The 19,887-nt window shown below is 41.4% G+C and overlaps 1 protein-coding gene across 2 annotated transcripts in view; it reads left to right on the top strand.

Annotated features, from left to right (window-relative positions):
- Positions 1-14,232, top strand: part of LOC120046551 (CD276 antigen-like) — a 79,641-nt gene extending 65,409 nt beyond the window's left edge. The window contains exons 7-8 of one of the 2 annotated variants that reach the window (XM_038991900.1): positions 1,592-1,630; positions 13,298-14,232. In XM_038991900.1, the coding sequence (XP_038847828.1) occupies positions 1,592-1,614 (23 nt within the window). In that variant the 3' untranslated portion in view covers positions 1,615-1,630; positions 13,298-14,232. Of the gene's footprint in view, positions 1-1,591; positions 1,631-13,294 lie in introns of both variants that reach the window. The other variant, XM_038991892.1, reaches the window with a different exon arrangement.
- The last annotated feature ends 5,655 nt before the right edge of the window (positions 14,233-19,887 follow it).

Genomic DNA, 19,887 nt, shown 5'->3' with positions numbered 1-19,887 from the left:
ATGCTGATAAGTCCTGTGCCATTATTTTATATTATATGATTTTATAGTAAGAATAATATAATTTAACTTAGCTGAATAAAATAGAAAGGATATTGTTCCCATTCCGGAGCGAGTGCGCATATGAAGTGGCTATGTTGGGCGTAAAAGGGATTTGAAACAGGTCAGATACACTAGATTTAGAGTTATTTGGCAACTTTAGTTGTGAATGATACAAACCTTAGAATGTCTTAGAAATCAAATCAAATATGGCGCTGCATTATACGACTGACTATAGGCTATTGATGTTTGAGAAAGTAGCAAAGAAGGCTTGCGCTCTGTTCAGGTCATCCATATGCACTCTAATAGCAAATGGAGGCCCTTTTCCCGCTGGTTCGTTTTTCAGGCTACTCTGGTTATTTCACTCCATGCATCAACACACTGTTTGAGGAGCATGCAGCCTCTCGCTGCGCGACAGGTGATATTCTGTCCAAACTCTGTATGCCATGCTCTCTCCAACCCTGTTCCTACAGCTGCCAAGTGTTTCATTTGGGAAACCTAGTGAAATCGGATCAGGAACATCGATAGTAACATGTATTCACACCGAAACCTATTTCATTAAACTGTTGACAGCGCCTCTCTCTGTGTGATGGAGAAAGGAATGAAGGAGAGAGAAGAGGAGGTGGAAATGCACGGTGGTGAATTATTCTGTAGCTAAAAGTAAAGCCTATTAATTAAATATTAAAAATGCCCTATTGCTAGGCTATTCAAAATCGAATAAGCCGTCTTGCACAATCAATTAACCAACAGCGTCGCCTAGGCCTGTACGTTCTCTCCCTGACACATGGATAGAAAGTTTGGTGCGTAGCATAAGGTAACTAGTTCATCCAGTATGCATAATAATACTGTCCACACTCGAAGGCGATGACTAGAAACGGCACAATCATTCTTTTAATTCCGTTTTTTTGTTGTTGGTGGGGCTGGGTTGGGCTCACAGGCCTATGCGTATGCATAAACTCTAATATGCATATTGGTGTTTTGAATTAATCATCACCTTACAAAGCACTGCCCATTTAATTGTGTTAGTCTTTGAAACAACATCCACAATGACCATGTTTTCCACTCAGTTTCAACCTGTTGTTGAACTTCTTTCTTCAAATTGATCAATCACAGTGAGGTGATTGTGAGGTGAGGTTTTAAAAGCACGTTCTGTTTTGATGATGTGTTTGATGGGATTTTCTATTTAATTTGCATTAATGTCAGAGTGGTTAGAGGGACAATAGAGCCCTGAGTACCAGGCCATTAGCGACCCGATGGTCGTTAGCAAGTTGGGTACTACTATTGCATGTCCAGAGTGCATAAAAGGAGATTACCGTGACTCAACAGTCACATGGCTCATGTGTGGCGGTAATACAGGCACCACAACAGCCCTACCCACATATTACAAAGAAGGTATGAAGGCTGGCTACATATATGTTCACATCCCATGCTACTGGAAACCACTTTCTGCTGCTAATAGCCAACAGTTCTACTGTACAATGTTGTATTGTTCTATCATCCTAATTGTTTTACTGGCATTACGAAGCTCATATTCCTCTGTTGTTCTATCTTTCAGCCATGACCGCCCTGAAAAGCTAAAGCCAAAAGAACACAGGTAAGAATCACATACGATGACGTCATTACACACCCTTCATGTGTGTGTGTGTGTGTGTATGTATGTTTGTGTGTGTGTCATATCAGGTTGTCTTCGCATTTCATTTCCCCCTCCAGCGATTGCAAAGTATTTTCAGGAGGCAGTACGTGCTCTCGAGGCCCCAAGGTCTGCAGAGGCTGTGGGTAACTGCTTCTGTAATGAGCCTCAGGCTACATTCATTCTGTGAAGGACAATCAGGAATTTGGGAAAGTCTTGATATTTTGATTCTCAAAATCACAGGGTCATTGGTTGCCATGACAAATGTATTTCTGTGCAATGCCATTAGAAGTGGGTTTTGAATATTCCAGCTCCTTCCTAACCCCCCTTAAAGCCCAATTAATGTTAAACACGTGATTCTCCTCAATTATAGCATGTTATGATTTGATATTGAGATTGAGGCCGCATTGGACCTATGACTCATTACTCATTAACCTGCCAGCATCAGGTGTGTTTGTGTGTCTCTGTGGGAGACGTGAGTGACACAAGAATACAGGAGGAGGTTAAAAATAGACATGCTGGTTGTAAAGTGAGAAGCATCAACTTTCTCTCTCTGTCTCTCTCGTTCTCTCGCCCGTTCTCTCTCTCCCAGCCAGACAGACACGTAGGTGTTGATAATAGTCTTCGTGACCTCAACAAGTCACTGTATTTATAACCTGTTTCTTACAGTTTATTTGCTCCCTTTAGTGGATTCGACGTTGCCAATCTTTTGCTCACAGTATTTATCTAACACGTAAAAAAAAAAGTGAGAGGAATTTGACTGTATAAATAATTTGGAGGGATGATGCTTGTCGGCTCAGCCCACCAACCTACAGTACAGTACACTACCTTCAGGGCTGGGGAGTAACTGATGATTACATGTAATCAGTTACATGTAATCTGATTACACAAAAAACTGTTACTCTAAACAGTAATTAGATTATAGATACTTTTGAAAAACTAGATAATGACTTATTGGATTATGTTGAAATCCAGAAAGGATGTTGCGAAAATAAATAAAAATACATTATGACACCTTTCTGTTTTATGACATTCAATTCAGCACTGAGAAAAGACGAAAGTTAAAAAAAAATCTCTGACCATAAGCCAGAGACCACTATGAGGACACACCAAATGTGTTTTATGGATCCTGTTTGTCTTCTTGTAATGTCTCTTAAGGGGAAAGTAATCCAAAAGTAACTGAAAGTAATCCGATTATACGACTGAGTTTGGGTAATCCAAAATGTACTTTACTGATTACAATTTTGGACAAGTAAATAGTAACAGTAACAGATTACATTTAGAAAGTAACCTACCCAACCCTGCCTGCCATGTAGACATACACACTCCTCAAAAAGCAAGCCACTAAATAGCTAGCTATCTAAATATTGGAGAAATATCTCTGACGTTCAGTTTCTAGTATTCAGCTTGGTATCTGAAGAGGATGTACAGTATGGTCACCTACCATGCAGCTGTGTAACGACACTGTCTAGAGAGACTTATGGAGTGTCTGGATGGTGTGGTGTGGTGTGTTTCCTCTCCCAGAACAGAACAGCCCAGTGCAGTATACTCTCTGTCTATCTATCTGTCTGTCTGCCTGTCTCTCTGTAGTGAGGGTCAGGTGGACCATGCACAGATAACAGCAGTAATGCAGTGGCAGACTGTGAGGCCTCATCCATCACCCAGTGACTGGAGCCTGGCCTCTGTGGCCCCTGGTCTGCTGCCTGTCTTTAGAGAGGGTTGGGCTGGCCCATCGGCAGGCCAAGCATTGGGAGGCTGTGTCAGGCTCCACCTCACTCCCCTGGTCCTACCCTTCCTGGCTAGGCCTGGGGGAAAGGACTGCCCAGGCCAGGAAGCCCAGGTTGGGTACTGTGTTGTGGCTATTTTAGGAAAGCTTCACTAGCTGACAGAGGGAGGTTAAAGCCGTGAATGCCAAGCACATTTTTGTTACAACAGCTTTTTCTGTGAAATCTATATTTTCCTCTTTCATTATGACGAGCATGTTTGATATTGCTCGTGGATATTTTTAGAGGCGTTTCAGAAGCTTTCCATCAATTTTGACCCAACTAAGATTAAACCTGTCACATTAAAGGAAGCAATGAATGCAGTGTGAGAGCTTCCTCTTTATTTTCCTTCCCATCCATAAAATAGCTGGATTTCATAGGGCAAGTTTAGGGGTTCAAGACATGGATCTGTTAATAAGAGGATGGGATAGTTTCCCTATAATTATATTCATCACATCTGGAGAATAATCACGAGGGCCAGCTGGAGTGAAGGAGCTGACACTGCATTTCAGCTGACACACACATTGTCAACGCACACATATTATGTTACTATGCAAATAATACAGATGTTTCTCTTGCTGTAATAACGCAAAGCAAAGTTATTTGGTGTCAAGACAGTGATATCAATATCTTGATTGTGCGTCTATATGCGGTCACAGTATGTTTTTATTCAGACAGTGATTGGATCAAGTCATAAAAATACATTTTGCTGAGAGGGCCAACCACGATGACAGAGGGCGGAGGAACCCGTTTCCTCTAACTACCCCAAATAAAGTAGAGGCACCAAGAGTCCAAAATGGCACCCTATTTCTTATAGAATCCTATAAGCCCTGCTAAAAAAGTAATGCACTATATAAGGCATAGGGTGCCATTTGAGCCACTGTCTGTGAGGTTATCTGACATTACTACGCCCTGACCTTCACGTTCAGTCCTATCACTGTCGCAGGCCAATATCCTGTAAATCATATTCTCCTGCTGAATCACCACCAATCAATTATTTTAATATTTCTGTGGCCTGTTTTCTATCGATTATCTCATTTATGCATAGTGCAGCATGTCTTATTAAATAAGTGCATCTGATTATCTTGCTTTAGTGTCATGGGACATTTTTGTTTTCATAAAACCTTTTACCACCTTTTTGATATATCTGTTTGTATGTGATTCATTATTATTTTATATGCTTCATTCTTATATTTCATACAACAACTGCAGGCCACTGGGTATGGAATTCACTCACCTTGCGTGTCCATACTGTGTTCACATCCAGAGCTGTTGCCATGGTTAGTAATTAGCCGTAGTGAGTGCTCGCTGAAACATTGAACAATGGTGAAGCAACTCCTGCAATTCCTCACAAAGGACTGTGTGTCCTTGAGGGAAGTGTCATTCATTGTGGAGGACTCTCACCTTGTCTGCTAGTAGGCTTTTACCAGAAAATGCTAATAGACAGCCTGATTGCGTTTGTTATCGGCTATAGCATGGTGAGATATGCAGTATAAACGTGTACGCTTGACACAATTTAATGATCCATGTTAATCAGGAGGACATATCACTCCAAATGAGTCATGCAAAGAGAACCTCAAAATCCCATTGTACTGGGAGCTGCAGCACACATGCCCTGATATTATATCTGCCAATGGAAGGAGGATGTATTGTCAAGGCCAGACACAAAGAGAATAAAGGAAATCCTGTGAGTGTGAATGTGCGAGAGGAGGCAGAGAGACAGATATGGCCTAGTCATCCAGCAACAGCCAGTAGACTACCACAAATGAATTCCAATGAGAGAGTAGATATTAATATGTCTATTAGGACAGGCCCTATAGGTACAATTAGCTCTAGATAATGGCACTCTCAAAACCTCTTTTCTACTAGAGCTCTAAAATATTGATTTAATTCTCCCCTGTATATCCACTTAAACTCTGGACTGTCACTCTAAGAATCTATCTCATTGTTATGTTTTACAGTGTTGGCCAAGGGGCTTATTCTGTCTCTGTCCTGTTTTAGGGAGCAGAGACGACACATCACTTTGAGGAGCCCCACTCTTCTCTTTTTTATAAGAATGAGGAAGAGATAACTAGGCGAAGAAATAAAGTGAGATATAAAAATGGGAAATGGTTCCTAGAGCATTTCAAGTATAGCTGCTGTGCCGTGGCTCGTCGTTGAGAGAGAGAGAGAGAGAGACAGCGAGAGCAAGAGAGCTGGCGTGAGGTGAGGAATAAGCTTCGCTTGGCGTGTCGGTGTGACCTTTGGGTGTTTCTGTGGAGAGGGCAGGCGCCAGGCGGCGACGCGGCCCCTCAGGTTACTGTTGTCTCAGCGCCGCGGCGAGGCTCGTCTGATGTTGATGATGTCAGACAGGACACTTACCCTGGGCTAGAGCTCTCCCGGGAGGTGTTGGCTATGGAATCACCCTCTCCGACTCGCTCTCCTCATCCTCACATCTGTGCATTATTTAGCTTATTGTTTCAGCCATTTATCAGGATAATGACTCTGCAAGCGTATAATACTATACTGTACATTTATCCAAGTGACAGAAGCACCAGATACCTGATGATGACCACTGAGGAAAAGCCAATAAAGAGATGTGCAAAAAACTGCATCATATTGATAATGGTCTAGGATGGATAGTTTTGCTGCTCAGAATATCACTGACTGCATAGTATTTTGTAGCTTTGCTTGGGGAGGTTTGGCACGGAGCCATACGCATCAGAATAGTGCAGATAATAGTGCAGTGAAAAATAAAATACAAGGACCAAAGTTGCTGGGCTGGCTGCACTTTTTTTTACCTTAATAACGATTTTCATGACAAGAAACTCGTAATATCAATGTGCAGTGGCAGGCAGCGGGAGTGTGGGGACTGAATCACTGATCAATGACAGCTAATGAACACGGCAGGAGTTCTGCTCTGTTTGCCTCTCGACAGAGAGCCCCGCTCCTCTGAGAGCTATTTTTCTTCTATTTTGCACACAAGAAAAATACAGGAGGCTTCATTGAAACCAACTGCTTCTGGGCTCAATTAACTAGCATAGATTACCCATAATGCAGATGAGAGCCTGGGTATGTAATACACAGCATGGAGACCACCCACCTTCCCTCCTCCCTCACTACAACATTTTGCCTTGGGGCCCCGTGACAGTGCAGTGCGGTGGGCTGCGGTATGCATGCAGCGGCACATATATACATTACATATGGAGCGTCTCAGGTGATCTATGGATCCTGAAGGCTGTTTATCACTCCATCATGGTGACATGGTACTGAGTCGTGTGCAGTCAACACAACACAGAGCTCTGGTGTCACCTGGCTGTCAGCAACACTTAATATACCTGGCTCAGGGTCTTTGGTCGCTGCTGCTGTCCTGACGCCCCTGGCCTGGCCTGACTGTCCAATCCCCCTTGCATTACATGGATGGAGAGATACTCCTCCAGAGCATTCATCACGTCCTCCATCAACCCCGCCGGGGCAGAGGGCCGGGAGCCTGGCGCCTGCACTGTTGTTTCTTCTCTTATTGGCCACATGAGGTGTCCTACTGGGGTTGGGACTTTTATAGAGGCCTCCACTGGCATACAGTACACAGTAGCACACACCTTCAGACTTGTTTACAGCTTTTACAAATGTCATCTCAAATATGAGCTGGTATAATTGTGTTGGAACACTGTTCTTTTAAATTGGCTAAATTAATTACATACTGCTAAACTATTGTCAGCAAAGGAAAGGTGTGTGTTGAGAACATCAAGAGAATTACAGAAGGCAGAAATGTAAATACAGAGTAGTTAGCATACCCAAATGGGAATAGGCACAAATATGCTGGATTTGTAGACTGTAAGGCTGCGTTTACACAGTCAGCCCAATTCTGATATTATTTCCACTAATTGGTCTTTTGACCAATCACATCAGATCTTTTCACATCAGATCTTTTTCAGAGCTGATCTGATTGGTCAAAATACCAATTAGTGAAGAAAAAAAAATCAGAATTGGGTTGCCTGTGTAAACGCAGCCTAAGATGTCTTTTTATGTGAGTCAGTGTTATAAATCTCAGGGAGAAAATACATGGCTCCAAATGAAAGGCGTCAGAGCTGAAAGATGTGTATTACTGTGTTGACAAACTGGGCTTAGTGCCTCAATGCTGTAGAACTATATTTCATAATGAGAATCTATTCTAGAACTGAGGACTAACGATTTACAAGAAATCAAGGGCATAACATTTTTTGCCATTAAAAGCCCTCTGAATTCCAGTTCTAGAAGGTTTCAAAAGGATCACCTTCCTCAACCTAAACACTGTGATTGTTTAAATGAATGAGCTCTCATGAATTCTGTCCCTCAGCCACAGTGATGACAGTGCAATTAATGATTATTTGACCTGACACAGGCTTAAAACAACTTCCTGAAATGGAAATCATAATACAATCTCTGTCTTTCCATTGGTGGAAATATCTGGAATGACCTGTGTTAATTAAAGATAAAATCCTTGGTGAGGGCGGTAGACATGTCTGTCAGAGAGTGTGCTGCTGTCTCTGTCTGTGTCTGTCTAGTGATGTGGATGACATATTAGATGGGAGCGAGCAGTGACCAGCCAGCAGCAGACCAGCAGCTACAGAACAGTATAGTAGCCTCAAAAAATTCACTAACATTGATTCGCCACCAATTTCTAGCTACACAGGATCCATGGACAAGGCTCACTATTAGAGGTCGACCGATTAATCGGAATGGCCGATTAATTAGGGCCGATTTCAAGTTTTCATAACAATCAGAAATCGGTAATTTTGGACGCCGATTTTCTTTTTCTTTTATACCTTTATTTAATACCTGCCTTGTTCAGGGGCAGAACGACAGATTTTTACCTTGTCAGCTCAGAGATTCAATCTTGCAACCTTACGATTAACTAGTCCAACGCTCTAACCACCTGCCTCACGAGGAGCCTGCCTGTTACGCGAATGCAGTAAGAAGCCAAGGTAAGTTGCTAGCTAGCATTAAACTTATCTTATAAAAAACAATCAATCAATCAATCATAATCACTAGTTATAACTACACATGGTTGATGATATTACTAGTTTATCTAGCGTGTCCTGCGTTGCATATAATCGATGCGGTGCGCATTCGCGAAAAAGGACTGTCGTTGCTCCAACGTGTACCTAACCATAAACATCAATGCCTTTCTTAAAATCAATACACAGAAGTATATATTTTTAAACCTGCATATTTGGCTAAAAGAAATCCAGGTTAGCAGGCAATATTAACCAGGTGAAATTGTGTCTCTTCTCTTGCATTCATTGCACGCAGAGTCAGGGTATATGCAACAGTTTGGGCCGCCTGGCTCATTGCGAACTAATTTGCCAGAACTTTACATAATTATGACATAACATTGAAGGTTGTGTAATGTAACAGGAATATTGAGACTTATGGATGCCACCCGTTAGATAAAATACGGAACGGTTCCGTACGGTCCGTACGGTTAAACGTTTTGTTTTCGAGATGATAGTTTCCGGATTCGACCATATTAATGACCTAAGGCTCGTATTTCTGTGTGTTATTATGTTATAATTAAGTCTATGATTTGATAGAGCAGTCTGACTGAGCGATGGTAGGCACCAGCAGGCTCGTAAGCATTCATTCAAACAGCACTTTCGTGCGTTTTGCCAGCAGCTCGTCGCTGTGCTTCAAGCATTGTGCTGTTTATGACTTCAAGCCTATCAACTCCCGAGATTAGGCTGGTGTAACTGATGTGAAATGGCTAGCTAGTTAGCGGGGTGCGCGCTAATAGCGTTTCAAACGTCACTCGCTCTGAGACTTGGAGTAGTTGTTTCCCTTGCTCTGCATGGGTAACGCTGCTTCGAGGGTGGCTGTTGTAGATGTGTTCCTGGTTCGAGCCCAGGTAGCGGCGAGGAGAGGGGTGGAAGCTATACTGTTACACTGGCAATACTAAAGTGCCTATAAGAACATCCAATAGTCAAAGTGTCACGCCCTGACCTTAGAGATCCTTTTTATGTCTCTATTTGGTTTGGTCAGGGTGTGATTTGGGATGGGTATTCTATGTTCTTTAGTTCAATTATTTCTATTTCTATGTTTTGACCGGGTAGGGTTCTCAATCAGGGACAGCTTTCTATCGTTGTCTCTGATTGAGAACCATACTTAGGTAGCCATTTTTCCCACCTGTCTTTGTGGGAGGTTGACTTTATTTGTGGCACATAGCCTTAAGCTTCACGGTTTATTTTGTATTGTTTATTGTTTTGTCGGCGTCATTTCTAATAAAAATAAAATGTACGCTCACCATGCTACACCTTGGTCCACTTCATTCAACAGCCGTGACACAAAGGTATATGAAATACAAATCGTACAGAGAGAAACAGTCCTATAATTCCTATAATAGCTACAACCTGAAACTTCTTACCTGGGAATATTGAAGACTCATGTTAAAAGGAACCACCAGCTTTCATATGTTATCATGTTCTGAGCAAGGAACTTAAAAGTTAGCTTTCTTACATGGCACATATTGCACTTTTACTTTCTTCTCCAACACTTTGTTTTTGCATTATTTAAACCAAATTGAACATGTTTCATTATTTATTTGAGGCTAAATTGATTTTATTGATGTATTATATTAAGTTAAAATAAGTGTTCATTCAGTATTGTTGTAATTGTCATTATTACAAATACATTACATACATAAAAAATTGTCCGATTAATCGGTATCGGCTTTTTTTGGCCCTCCAATAATCGGTATCGGTGTTGAAAAATCATAATCAGTCGACCTCTACTCACTATACACTACATTTTTAACGAAGGAACATGTTTTGAAAACCTTGTAATTACAGTAAAGCAATGTGAGCAGACCATTAAATTACATGGCTGGAGAGACAATTTTGGAACATAGAAATGGGCCAGATTTAATTGTAGAGCTCCTAGTTAGTCCCCAGAAAACCAACAGATCCACTCAGCAGCCATCAGTCCACTAAGTGGGAATGGGATGATGACATGAAAGTGACCTCATTACTCCACCACAGACCAAATCAATAAATCATAACAGCCCATGGTCCCTTCTGATGTCATCACAGACGCACAGCTTGAAATTCTTCATACAGATGATGATTATAACACTGAGGAAGAAGGGGATGAATGGTTTGCATGCTGCTTTGCCAGGCGGCCAGGTTTCCCAGTGTAAACACAGAGCGATCTGCGACTCTTTTCTTTCTCCCTCTCCTCTCTCTTCTTCTGACTCTGAATCACTCCGCCTTTGGGGCTTACCACAGGAGTCTCTTCAAACAAGGCTTTGTACTGGAGTGGAGAATCAAGATTAATGCACTTCCACAGCTCTGTGCTGCTCTAGGGGAAAGAAGCCTGATAATTAACACCGGGGGGGCTTGGAGGAAATTGGAGGGGGGAAATCACACAACATAATAAAAATACGGGGAAAGGTACATATGACATTTATTTGGCGTGTGTGCGATGTGTGAGGCTGCATTGAGGTGGCAGTCAGTGAAGCTGTGACTGTGACGTCTTGGAGGGTATGTATGACGGAATGGTTTACTCTGAGCATTATTTATCATTGTCATGTCTGTAATAATTCATTGTGGTGTGCTTACCACCAGCAGTGTAACAATGCATATACCAAATGCATGTATGCAAATTATACAAATGTATACAAATTATACAAATGAAGTGTTCAATACATCTTTATAAGGACACTATGTATTTCATAATGCCTTTTGTGCAACCTGTCTTACCTTGTCAGTTTTAAGATCTCTCCATAGCTGCATAGGCTGCATATTGACTTCTGGAAAGAAGTGGGAAACATGTTTATGTCCGAATCACCCAGCTGGAGTTGTTCTCTGATAATGACTCAGATTGTTGTCATTTACATCAATGTCTGAAAACGGCGGGCCCGTGGCTCCCTGTACAGGGTTCTCCAAATATATAAATAAGTGGTGGAAGGTTACCAAGGAAGAGAATGAAATATGGCACTTCCATTTCAATGCAAATGAGGACTGAAATGAGTGCAGTGTGGATTTACAGTGGTTCATTAGAATGGACCCAGCACGCTGCTGCTTTAAGTGAACAGTCTCCTATAGCCTGAGTAAATTAGTGTGCAATCCCCTGCACTGGCTGTAAATGAAACTGTCCGTCAGCATGCAGCGTCTCAACCTGCTAAGAAGAAGTGGGATAGGATGGTTCTGTCCTCCTGATGTCTGTCTGCTGGAAACTCTTGGATAGAGAGAAAGTTTTCTTCAAGTTTGGATAGTCTGTGTTAACTTCCCAGTCTATTCAGTCAGGAGTCTGACGTGAAGATATGAGGTTTTTTTAGTGTATGCGCGTGTCGCATATACAGCCAAACAATCTCTATAGCCTTTGGTAAAGGTCTGGGGTGGTCTTTCATTTCTGAAATTCATTTCAGGATGCTGCTGTCCTGGACTCAATAAGAATGACCCCCTGTTTGAACACACACATCATGCATTTCCAAAGGGGGAATATCTAAAAGTAGATTTGAATCCGATGAGAACATGCAGGTGTGAAAATATTGTGTTGTGTTCATTTTTATGATGGATTAGGAGGCAAGCTGCACTGCCCTCTGAGAGGAGGCAAGGAAAGTGGGAACTGGAGTGAGTTTTCAAATGGAGAGCTGCTGTTTAATATATATGGATATCCAGAGCCACCGAGTTTACAGAGACCTCTAAGAAACTGGCAGGACTCAGATGTCAACAGTCTGACTTCTTTTGACTTATATAATTCATCAAGTCGTCTCTGTTGTTTTATTTACAGTTTCTCCCCTTCATAGAGATATATCACGTGCCACAGACACAGTAAGGGGAAAAGATGTAATGATTAAGAAGTGATAGAGAGGTTTCCAAACAGTGGCAGCAGCCATTTTTCCAGCCAAAGTGACCAAGACAGCATTCACCACACGCTTAAGAGTATTACATCTGCTGATGGTCTGCAATCTCAGTCCTTCGAGACAGATCAGAATCAAAAGGAGCTTTATAAGAATGACAGGTTTGGACAGGAAGTAGAGATGAGGCCTTTCTGGAACATAGAGCATGTAGGCTACTGCAAAATGTCATAATGCATTAAGTATTCCTCTTCCTCAAACTTAGTGTTTTTTTATATATTTCCTTTCATGTACATCTTTAAATTATAATTTTACTGAAAAATGTAAACAAATTATACTTTTTAGAAATCTTTTCTTTTCAATTGGAAGTCCAGAGCAGTAGGTTTCAGGTAGTTTGGGGTAATCCACTCTAATTACATATCTAAACTGAACCTCTACGGTTATACCCTGCTATATTGCTTTTTAAAATCTGAAACTAGGAGAGCTTCACGTGTGACATTATTTTATTTATTTGTCCTTTATTTAACTAGGCAAGTCAGTTATGAACAAATACTTATTTACAATGATGGCCTAGGAACAGTGGGTCAACTGCCTTGTTCAGGGTCAGAACGACAGATTTTTACCTTGTCAGCTCGGGGATTCAATCTAGCAACCTTTCGGCTACTGGCCCAACGCTCTAACCACTAGGCTACCTGCCGCCCCATTATAAACCCTGTGTGTCTGAGTTAATTCTCCAACCAGTTTAATGATTCAGGGAGAGCAGTTTCATTTGCTGTGGTAGCATTAGCAGTGGTGTGGAGGGGTCTATTGGGACCGGAGTGGGTAAACTACATTAAAAGTTTCGAAGAGTTACCTGTAATATGGAAAACAGGTCAAGTGAATAATGACTGGGATGTTGCAGTCATCAAAAGGAACAAACCGTAATATTGTCCTGTTGGAATAAGAAAGTGTCTCGGTAAGGTAATGCATTTTCTCCATAGCACAAATCCCTATAAGGTTTTGATCTGACAACCTCCCTCTCTCTAACACAATCTTTTTCTCATTTTTTTTCAGCAGTGAGGAGGCAAACGGTGAGACAGCGATGAGTCTTATATTTAACCCCACTACACCTATCCATCAACGGAGAGACTTGTTCCACTGTCTCCTACCCACACAGTGTCCAGTCCTTACTGAGCTGACGATGAGTCCATCATACCCATCCCTACAGGACCACTTCCTCCTGGGCTTCCAGAAAAGACATAAACCCATCATATCCTATTACAGCGCTATACATTTCCCTTCCCCTGCTACTCTTTCAATTAACGAAGTATATGAACGCGGATGTGGAGTCGTATTCACTTCTATGCAATAGGCTAAAGAGAAGCTCCACTTGAAGGCCATTGGATTTGACAGGCTCCCTGTCTCGAACCTGGACATTATTTTCTCTTCACTATGTACCGAGGTAGGAAGTTTGAGAGGCCCAGGATCTCATTTCTAATAGGAAGTGAACAGCTTAAGAGATGACCAAGCTGAGGCTGCCATCAGTGTCTCCCTAGCTGCCTACCTGCCAGAGACAGAGTGTAGCTGTGTAGCTCTCCGTTTACTCCTCGACTCACTAATTAATGGTTGCCCGTGGAGTAACTTGTACCTGTCAGTGTCTACCGCTCTCGTATATTCAATAACTTCGGGGAATTGAAATTGAATGCCAGCTAAGCTCGAACAAACTGCAAATGGTGCATGGGATACACCCTGGTTCTCTCAGTGACCTGACAGCAGCGTTATATGTAAGGTTTTTAATGAACATGGACTCTTCTCAGCTACTCTTGACTGCCAAGGTGGAATGTTTTATGAATTCAAGATGGAGGGTGGGTGGGTGATTGTATAGGTTCTGTTACAGTATACAGGTACTCGAGCAAGTCCTTGTGCCAAATGTCAATGTGCGTATGAATGCCAAAGCCGTCCATAAAAGAACCCAGTGCCGATTCGCATTAAAGAGACAGGGTGAAAATGTTCCCGAGCGGTCACTGGTAATTATTGCGTCCATTTCCAGGGCCACTGCATGTGTGTTCATGGAGAACAAGGTCCACTCTATTATTACACATATCTCCTTACTCATGGGATTAGCCACACTGCTCACAATTCATACCTCCACTTCTCCATTAGAGCTGATTTATCTCAGACTACACTCCTCTACATAATGAGGAAAACAAGAATAATGGTGAAAAGTAATACAAATCTTTCATTTACATGCAGATCTAGCCAGACGTGTTAAATTGCCAGTTACGCTCTCACGTTCTTAGGGACTTGCAGATGCTTATTCATCCCAAACATCTTAGTTGTTTGAATAATGAATTGCCTCCAGGAGTATTTGTTACTGTCTTGTGTGAAATAAGTGGCTGCGGTTGGGCTGGTGGAACAGACAGGCTGGCTGTCTCTGAGAAGTAGGAAAGGAAGGGCCACCCCACCTCAACCCCCCCCCCCCCCCCCAAACCCATCACTATTCCTTCTAAGCTGGATGAAGCTGTTTATCAAACTGAACGCTGTGCTTCGAAATCCACATCTCTCTCTCACTCTCTGTACAGTAGCCCTTGACCTTGCCATGTGTCCTCATGGCCCAGACACCCGCTTGAAATTAAATTACAGATTAGTGGCTTCAGCCCCTAGGAAGGGTTTATTTGGTTGCCCCCTCTCCGTGTCACTCTCATTCTCCCATTCAGGAGCAGGGAGGAAATGTCATGGGATTTAAGAAAGAAAATGCCAGCCTTGAAACAGTTTCTACTTCAAAGTCTATACTATGTTGCCTGGCCTCCCTAAATTCAGGATGTCTGCAAGGAGTTCTAAATCTTACAGGTGAGGAATAGGGGGCAGATGGCATGTGGGGATTACTGTGCTAGAATGAGTAACGTACAGTGGAAACTGAAACCAAACTCATACATTTTTATTTATTTATTTCATACAAACGTCTTCAGACTTCAATGTCTCTGTAAGTTTGGCCTTCTCCCATCAATTCCATCAAGCTGAGATGGAGCATGAACTCTACACCAGACTCAATGACTGGTCCTGTCACTGACTGCTTCTTTAGACACTGTTGTTGCACCTTGAGATTGAAAAATCATTCTAGCGGGACAAGTGGACCAAACGCCGAGCCCTCATTCATTTGGAAGACTGTCACACATAGCACAATGCTGTAATTTCAAATCACTTTCACTTCCACTCTGTAGGTTCTGTGATTTTTGGCAAATCAGAATGGCTTGTTAGCCCTATAAATGAACCACTTCCCTTCATATTGATGTAGATTCCCAGTCACTCCTCAAGTATATAACTCATCATGTCAGTCTGGCCTCTTTTCATTGGGAAGTAGGTTTCTTTCAATGTGCCAACAGAGAAGCTACCCCACAGGGCAAACAATGGTTGAATCAACGTTGTCTCCATGTCATTTCAACCTAAAAAAAAATCCATCTGATGACATTTAATCAACGTGGAAAACTAATTCGATTTGCAAAAAGTCATCACATAACCCAATTCTTTACCTAAATAGAATGACATTTTTTGTTGTTGATTTCACATTGAATTCTTAACCTGTTATGGCTGCAGCCCGACACCGGTACACCTATGACAACATCCAGCTCAAGTGCAGGGCGCGAAATTCAAAAGATATTTTTTTTAAATATTTAACTTTCACACATTAACAAGTCCAAGACACCAGATGAAAGATACACTTCTTGTGAATCAAGCCAACATGTCCGATTTTTAAAATGTTTTACAGGGAAGACAAAATATGTAAATCTATTAGCTAACCACGTTAGCAAAAGACACCACTTTTCTAACTCCATCAGTTTCTTACTCCATCAGGTGCTATCACAAATTCGACCAAATAAAGATATAAATAGCCACTAACCAAGAAACAAATTCATCAGATGACAGTCTGATAACATATTTATTGTATAGCATATGTTTTGTTCGAAAAATTTGCATATTTCATGTATAAACCATAGTTTACATTTCAGCTACAATCAGAAATTGCACCGAAAGCAGCCATAATATTTACAGACACCAACGTCAAATAGCTAATTACTCATCATAAAACATTTCTGAAAAATACATAGTGTGCAGCAATTGAAAGACAGGCATCTTGTGATTCCAAACAATATTTCCGATTTATTAAATGTTTTACAGCGAAAACAAAATGTATCGCTATATTAGCGTAGCCACAATAGACAGAAACACTTGGGCGCCCACGGCCAGTTCACATGCACGACAGATATATGAAATAACATCATAAAATGGGTCTTACTTTTGCTGATCTTTCATCAGAATGTTGAACAAGGTGTCCTCTGTCCAGATGAGTCGTTGTTTGGATTCAGAATGGCAAATTTCCCTCTTCACTTAGCATTGGCACTAGCCGAGTGGCACAAATTTCTCCAACGTAAACACAGTCAGAGGACGGAACACGGCAAAACTCCCGAAAAAATTTCAATAATCTGATTAAACTATATTGAAAAAACATACATTACGATGATATGGTCACATGTATCAAAAAAAATTAGAGCCGGGGATAGTTGTCGTCCGTTACGGCAGCAAAACAGAAGTCAATCCCACTTCCTTCAGAGTACCGGAAGTGGACGGTCACGTCAAAGAAATAGGTTTTTTTCCACCACAGACCAAGATGAGCACAAAATTTCTTCTCTCACATCCTCTTGACACCAATAGGAAGGCGTATGGAGTGTAAGTAGACTCCTAAGTGTCAAGACCATGTATAGGCATCAAGTTGAAAAGAGCATCGATTTCTGACATTTCACTTCCTGGTCAGGAAAAGTGCTGCAGAAGGACTTCTGTTTCACTCAGAGAAATAATTCCAACTGTTTTAGAAACTAGAGAGTGTTTTCTATCCAAAAAGAATAATAATATCCATATTGTACGAGCAAGATTTGAGTAGGAGGCCGTTTGAAATGGGCACGATTTCACTGGCTACTCAACACTTTGCCTTGCAGCCATAAGAAGTCAACTCAACCAAATGTAAATCAAAGTTAGACATTGAACGGATATCTGTGCCCAGTGGGTACTGTACTGTAGAGACACTTTCAAATCAAGATTACTCACTGTAAACATATTTGCATCAAATGCTTTTCTAGATTCCGGAGTCTGTAGCCAGATTTTTTGTTCTATTGTGTTGTTTGGAATAAGTGGAAAGTTAACCTGAATATCACAGTTTGTTGAGCAATGGAGAAAAACTCACAGCAGACATTTGAAACTGTATAGTTCTCCTCTCGCCAGGGGGGTTGAGTTGTGTATTTAGTATGGAGAAAGAAAGCAATCAATTAAACAGCCGTTGGTAACCAAGGGATGAGAGAAGTGTCTTTGAAACTTTAGCACATGGTGCTTAAAAAGTGCAATATAGTCAATAATAGATGAAGAACTACTGGTAGCAGCCATGCTCCAGGGTGTTATACCCACTGCTAGACAGAGAAAAACACACCATTCAACTATTTGTGAAGATTCATTTCCAAAAGCCAATCTTGACTATCCAGTCATAGTTTTTGGACTGACTTAATAGTTATGATTTAATTTGATTTGATACTTTTGATTTTCTGGGTAATTATTCATGACAGAGAGGTACATTTATTCAAATGTGTAATAGGAATTTAAAAGGGAAAACAGTACCCATCAACATCCTTTGGACCTCTACATTTTTTAGGAAATAAGTAAACATGGAGAAAACTGTCAGGATTGTCAAGACATTGACAGCTCTGAGGAACAGATGGGCGAAAATACCCAATCGAAAACACGCTGCTCATCAATCAAAACATGAAAACAAGGTTTGAAAGCATGTTTATGTTGCAACGTTTCCCCCTGAATTGTACTGTCAGAGCAGATCAATGTTGTTGTCATTTGAAAGGTGATCAGGTCACACAAGGGATAGATTGGTACTCCACAGTTTACCAAATGCTCACAGAGAAGAGAGGCTGTCATTGCTTCCATTTTCAAAAGGGAAAGTTTGTTCTTTCATAGTGTTTTACCTCCGGACCGGGATATCTTGAAGGACAAAACAGTTTCAATAGAGGCTCAGATAAATATTCCTCATCAGTATGTAATCATGCTGGGAAGGAAAGAAAGTTTGAAAGCACCTGTGAATCGCTAACACTACTCTGTTCCCTTCTGAATGGTAAGCAGGCTTACTGGACGTGTGCTGTTGACACTAGGCTTTACAGAAGACAGATGACAGAGCCTCGCTTTTAGAGGACAGGGATGGAAGGAAGAAGCGCCACAGAGATTACAATTATAAAAAGCTGCAAAACTGCCATTATTTAATTTGATTTGGCATTTTGATCTGAGAGTATTGTGAAATGCAGCATTTGCTCTCTGACAAAGATGTGGAATCGTAATAATGTCCCGATTTGTTGTGCCATTCATGTTCCAAAGGCTTTGTCTCTGTAAAGAGAGCCATTCTGAGAGGGAGTTCAGTGACAGATTTCAGCTGTCAGGGGTTTTACATGCTCAGCAAAAACTATGCCAATGAACACGTTATACTGTTGTTTCCAGTTGGCCACGAAATATCGGTTCATATGAAATGTGTCTCACTTGTTCTGAATCTGTATTCATGCATAAGTGTTTTTTCTACATTTAAAAACCTTCATATATATTTGAACTTCAAACAATTGCATTAGCCAATTTGTAAAATAGGCCCATGTTCCATTGAGCATGTGTCACGGGTTACTAGGTGTGGAAGGTAGGAGTCAGGCGCAGAGAGCAGAGGGTTCAATAATAGACTATTTATTTTCTCCGTAACAAAAACGGTCACGCCAAACACAGGGCGCAGCAACACTGACCCGGCCAAGCACACAGGGCAAAACGATCCGGAGAGAAAATACATCCAACACCAACAGTGAACACAAAATAATCCCGCACAAACCCCAGCGGGCGTAACAGGCTTACATAGACCAGAAATCAAGAAACACAAAAGAAACAGGTGCAACTAATAAGACTAAACCAACAGACAAGGGAAAAAGGGATCGGTGGCGGCTAGTAGGCCGGTGACGACGACCGCCGAGCGCCGCCCGAACAGGCAGGGGAGCCACCCTCGGCGGGAGTCGTGACAGCATGTTTGGCTTCTAATGAAATAAGAGCTTGTTCATGTATCAACATAAAAGTTTGTAGCTATGTCACATTAGGGGCATGACCAGGGGCACAAAGTCATATTTATAATGCAGACACACGGCAACTTTGACTCCTTATCAATGCACATTGCATGTCATGGATAAAGTAAGCATAAGGAGTACAGAGTTGTCAATCATAGGATGATTTGCTCATCTTTATTTCCCTTTGATGTATCTTTTTTTCATTTTTATAAATGCATCAAAGCTTTTCCTAGATGTTTTACTGTTGATATGTCATATCATAATTGAGTCAAGCATACAATTTCATCTGGCATCAAAATAATGTATTACTGTCACTTGACTCTAGCTACCATGCAGTACACCCATGAGAAATCCTTTTAAGTGTATGATTTTATGTCATGTGTTTTTACTGTCCCTCTCAATAACAGTAAATGTAAAGATCAAAAGCTTTTGTTTTATTTGATGCCTTTGTTTTCTTGTCACTATGTCCAACAACAACTTCATCTGTTTCACAATGCCAGAACCATACCAGACATTCTGTGACTGTTTCTA

This window comes from Salvelinus namaycush, chromosome 1 (assembly GCF_016432855.1).
Source record: "Salvelinus namaycush isolate Seneca chromosome 1, SaNama_1.0, whole genome shotgun sequence".
In the NCBI taxonomy this organism is placed as follows: domain Eukaryota; kingdom Metazoa; phylum Chordata; class Actinopteri; order Salmoniformes; family Salmonidae; genus Salvelinus; species Salvelinus namaycush.
This window is presented reverse-complemented; position numbering and strand designations above follow the sequence as displayed.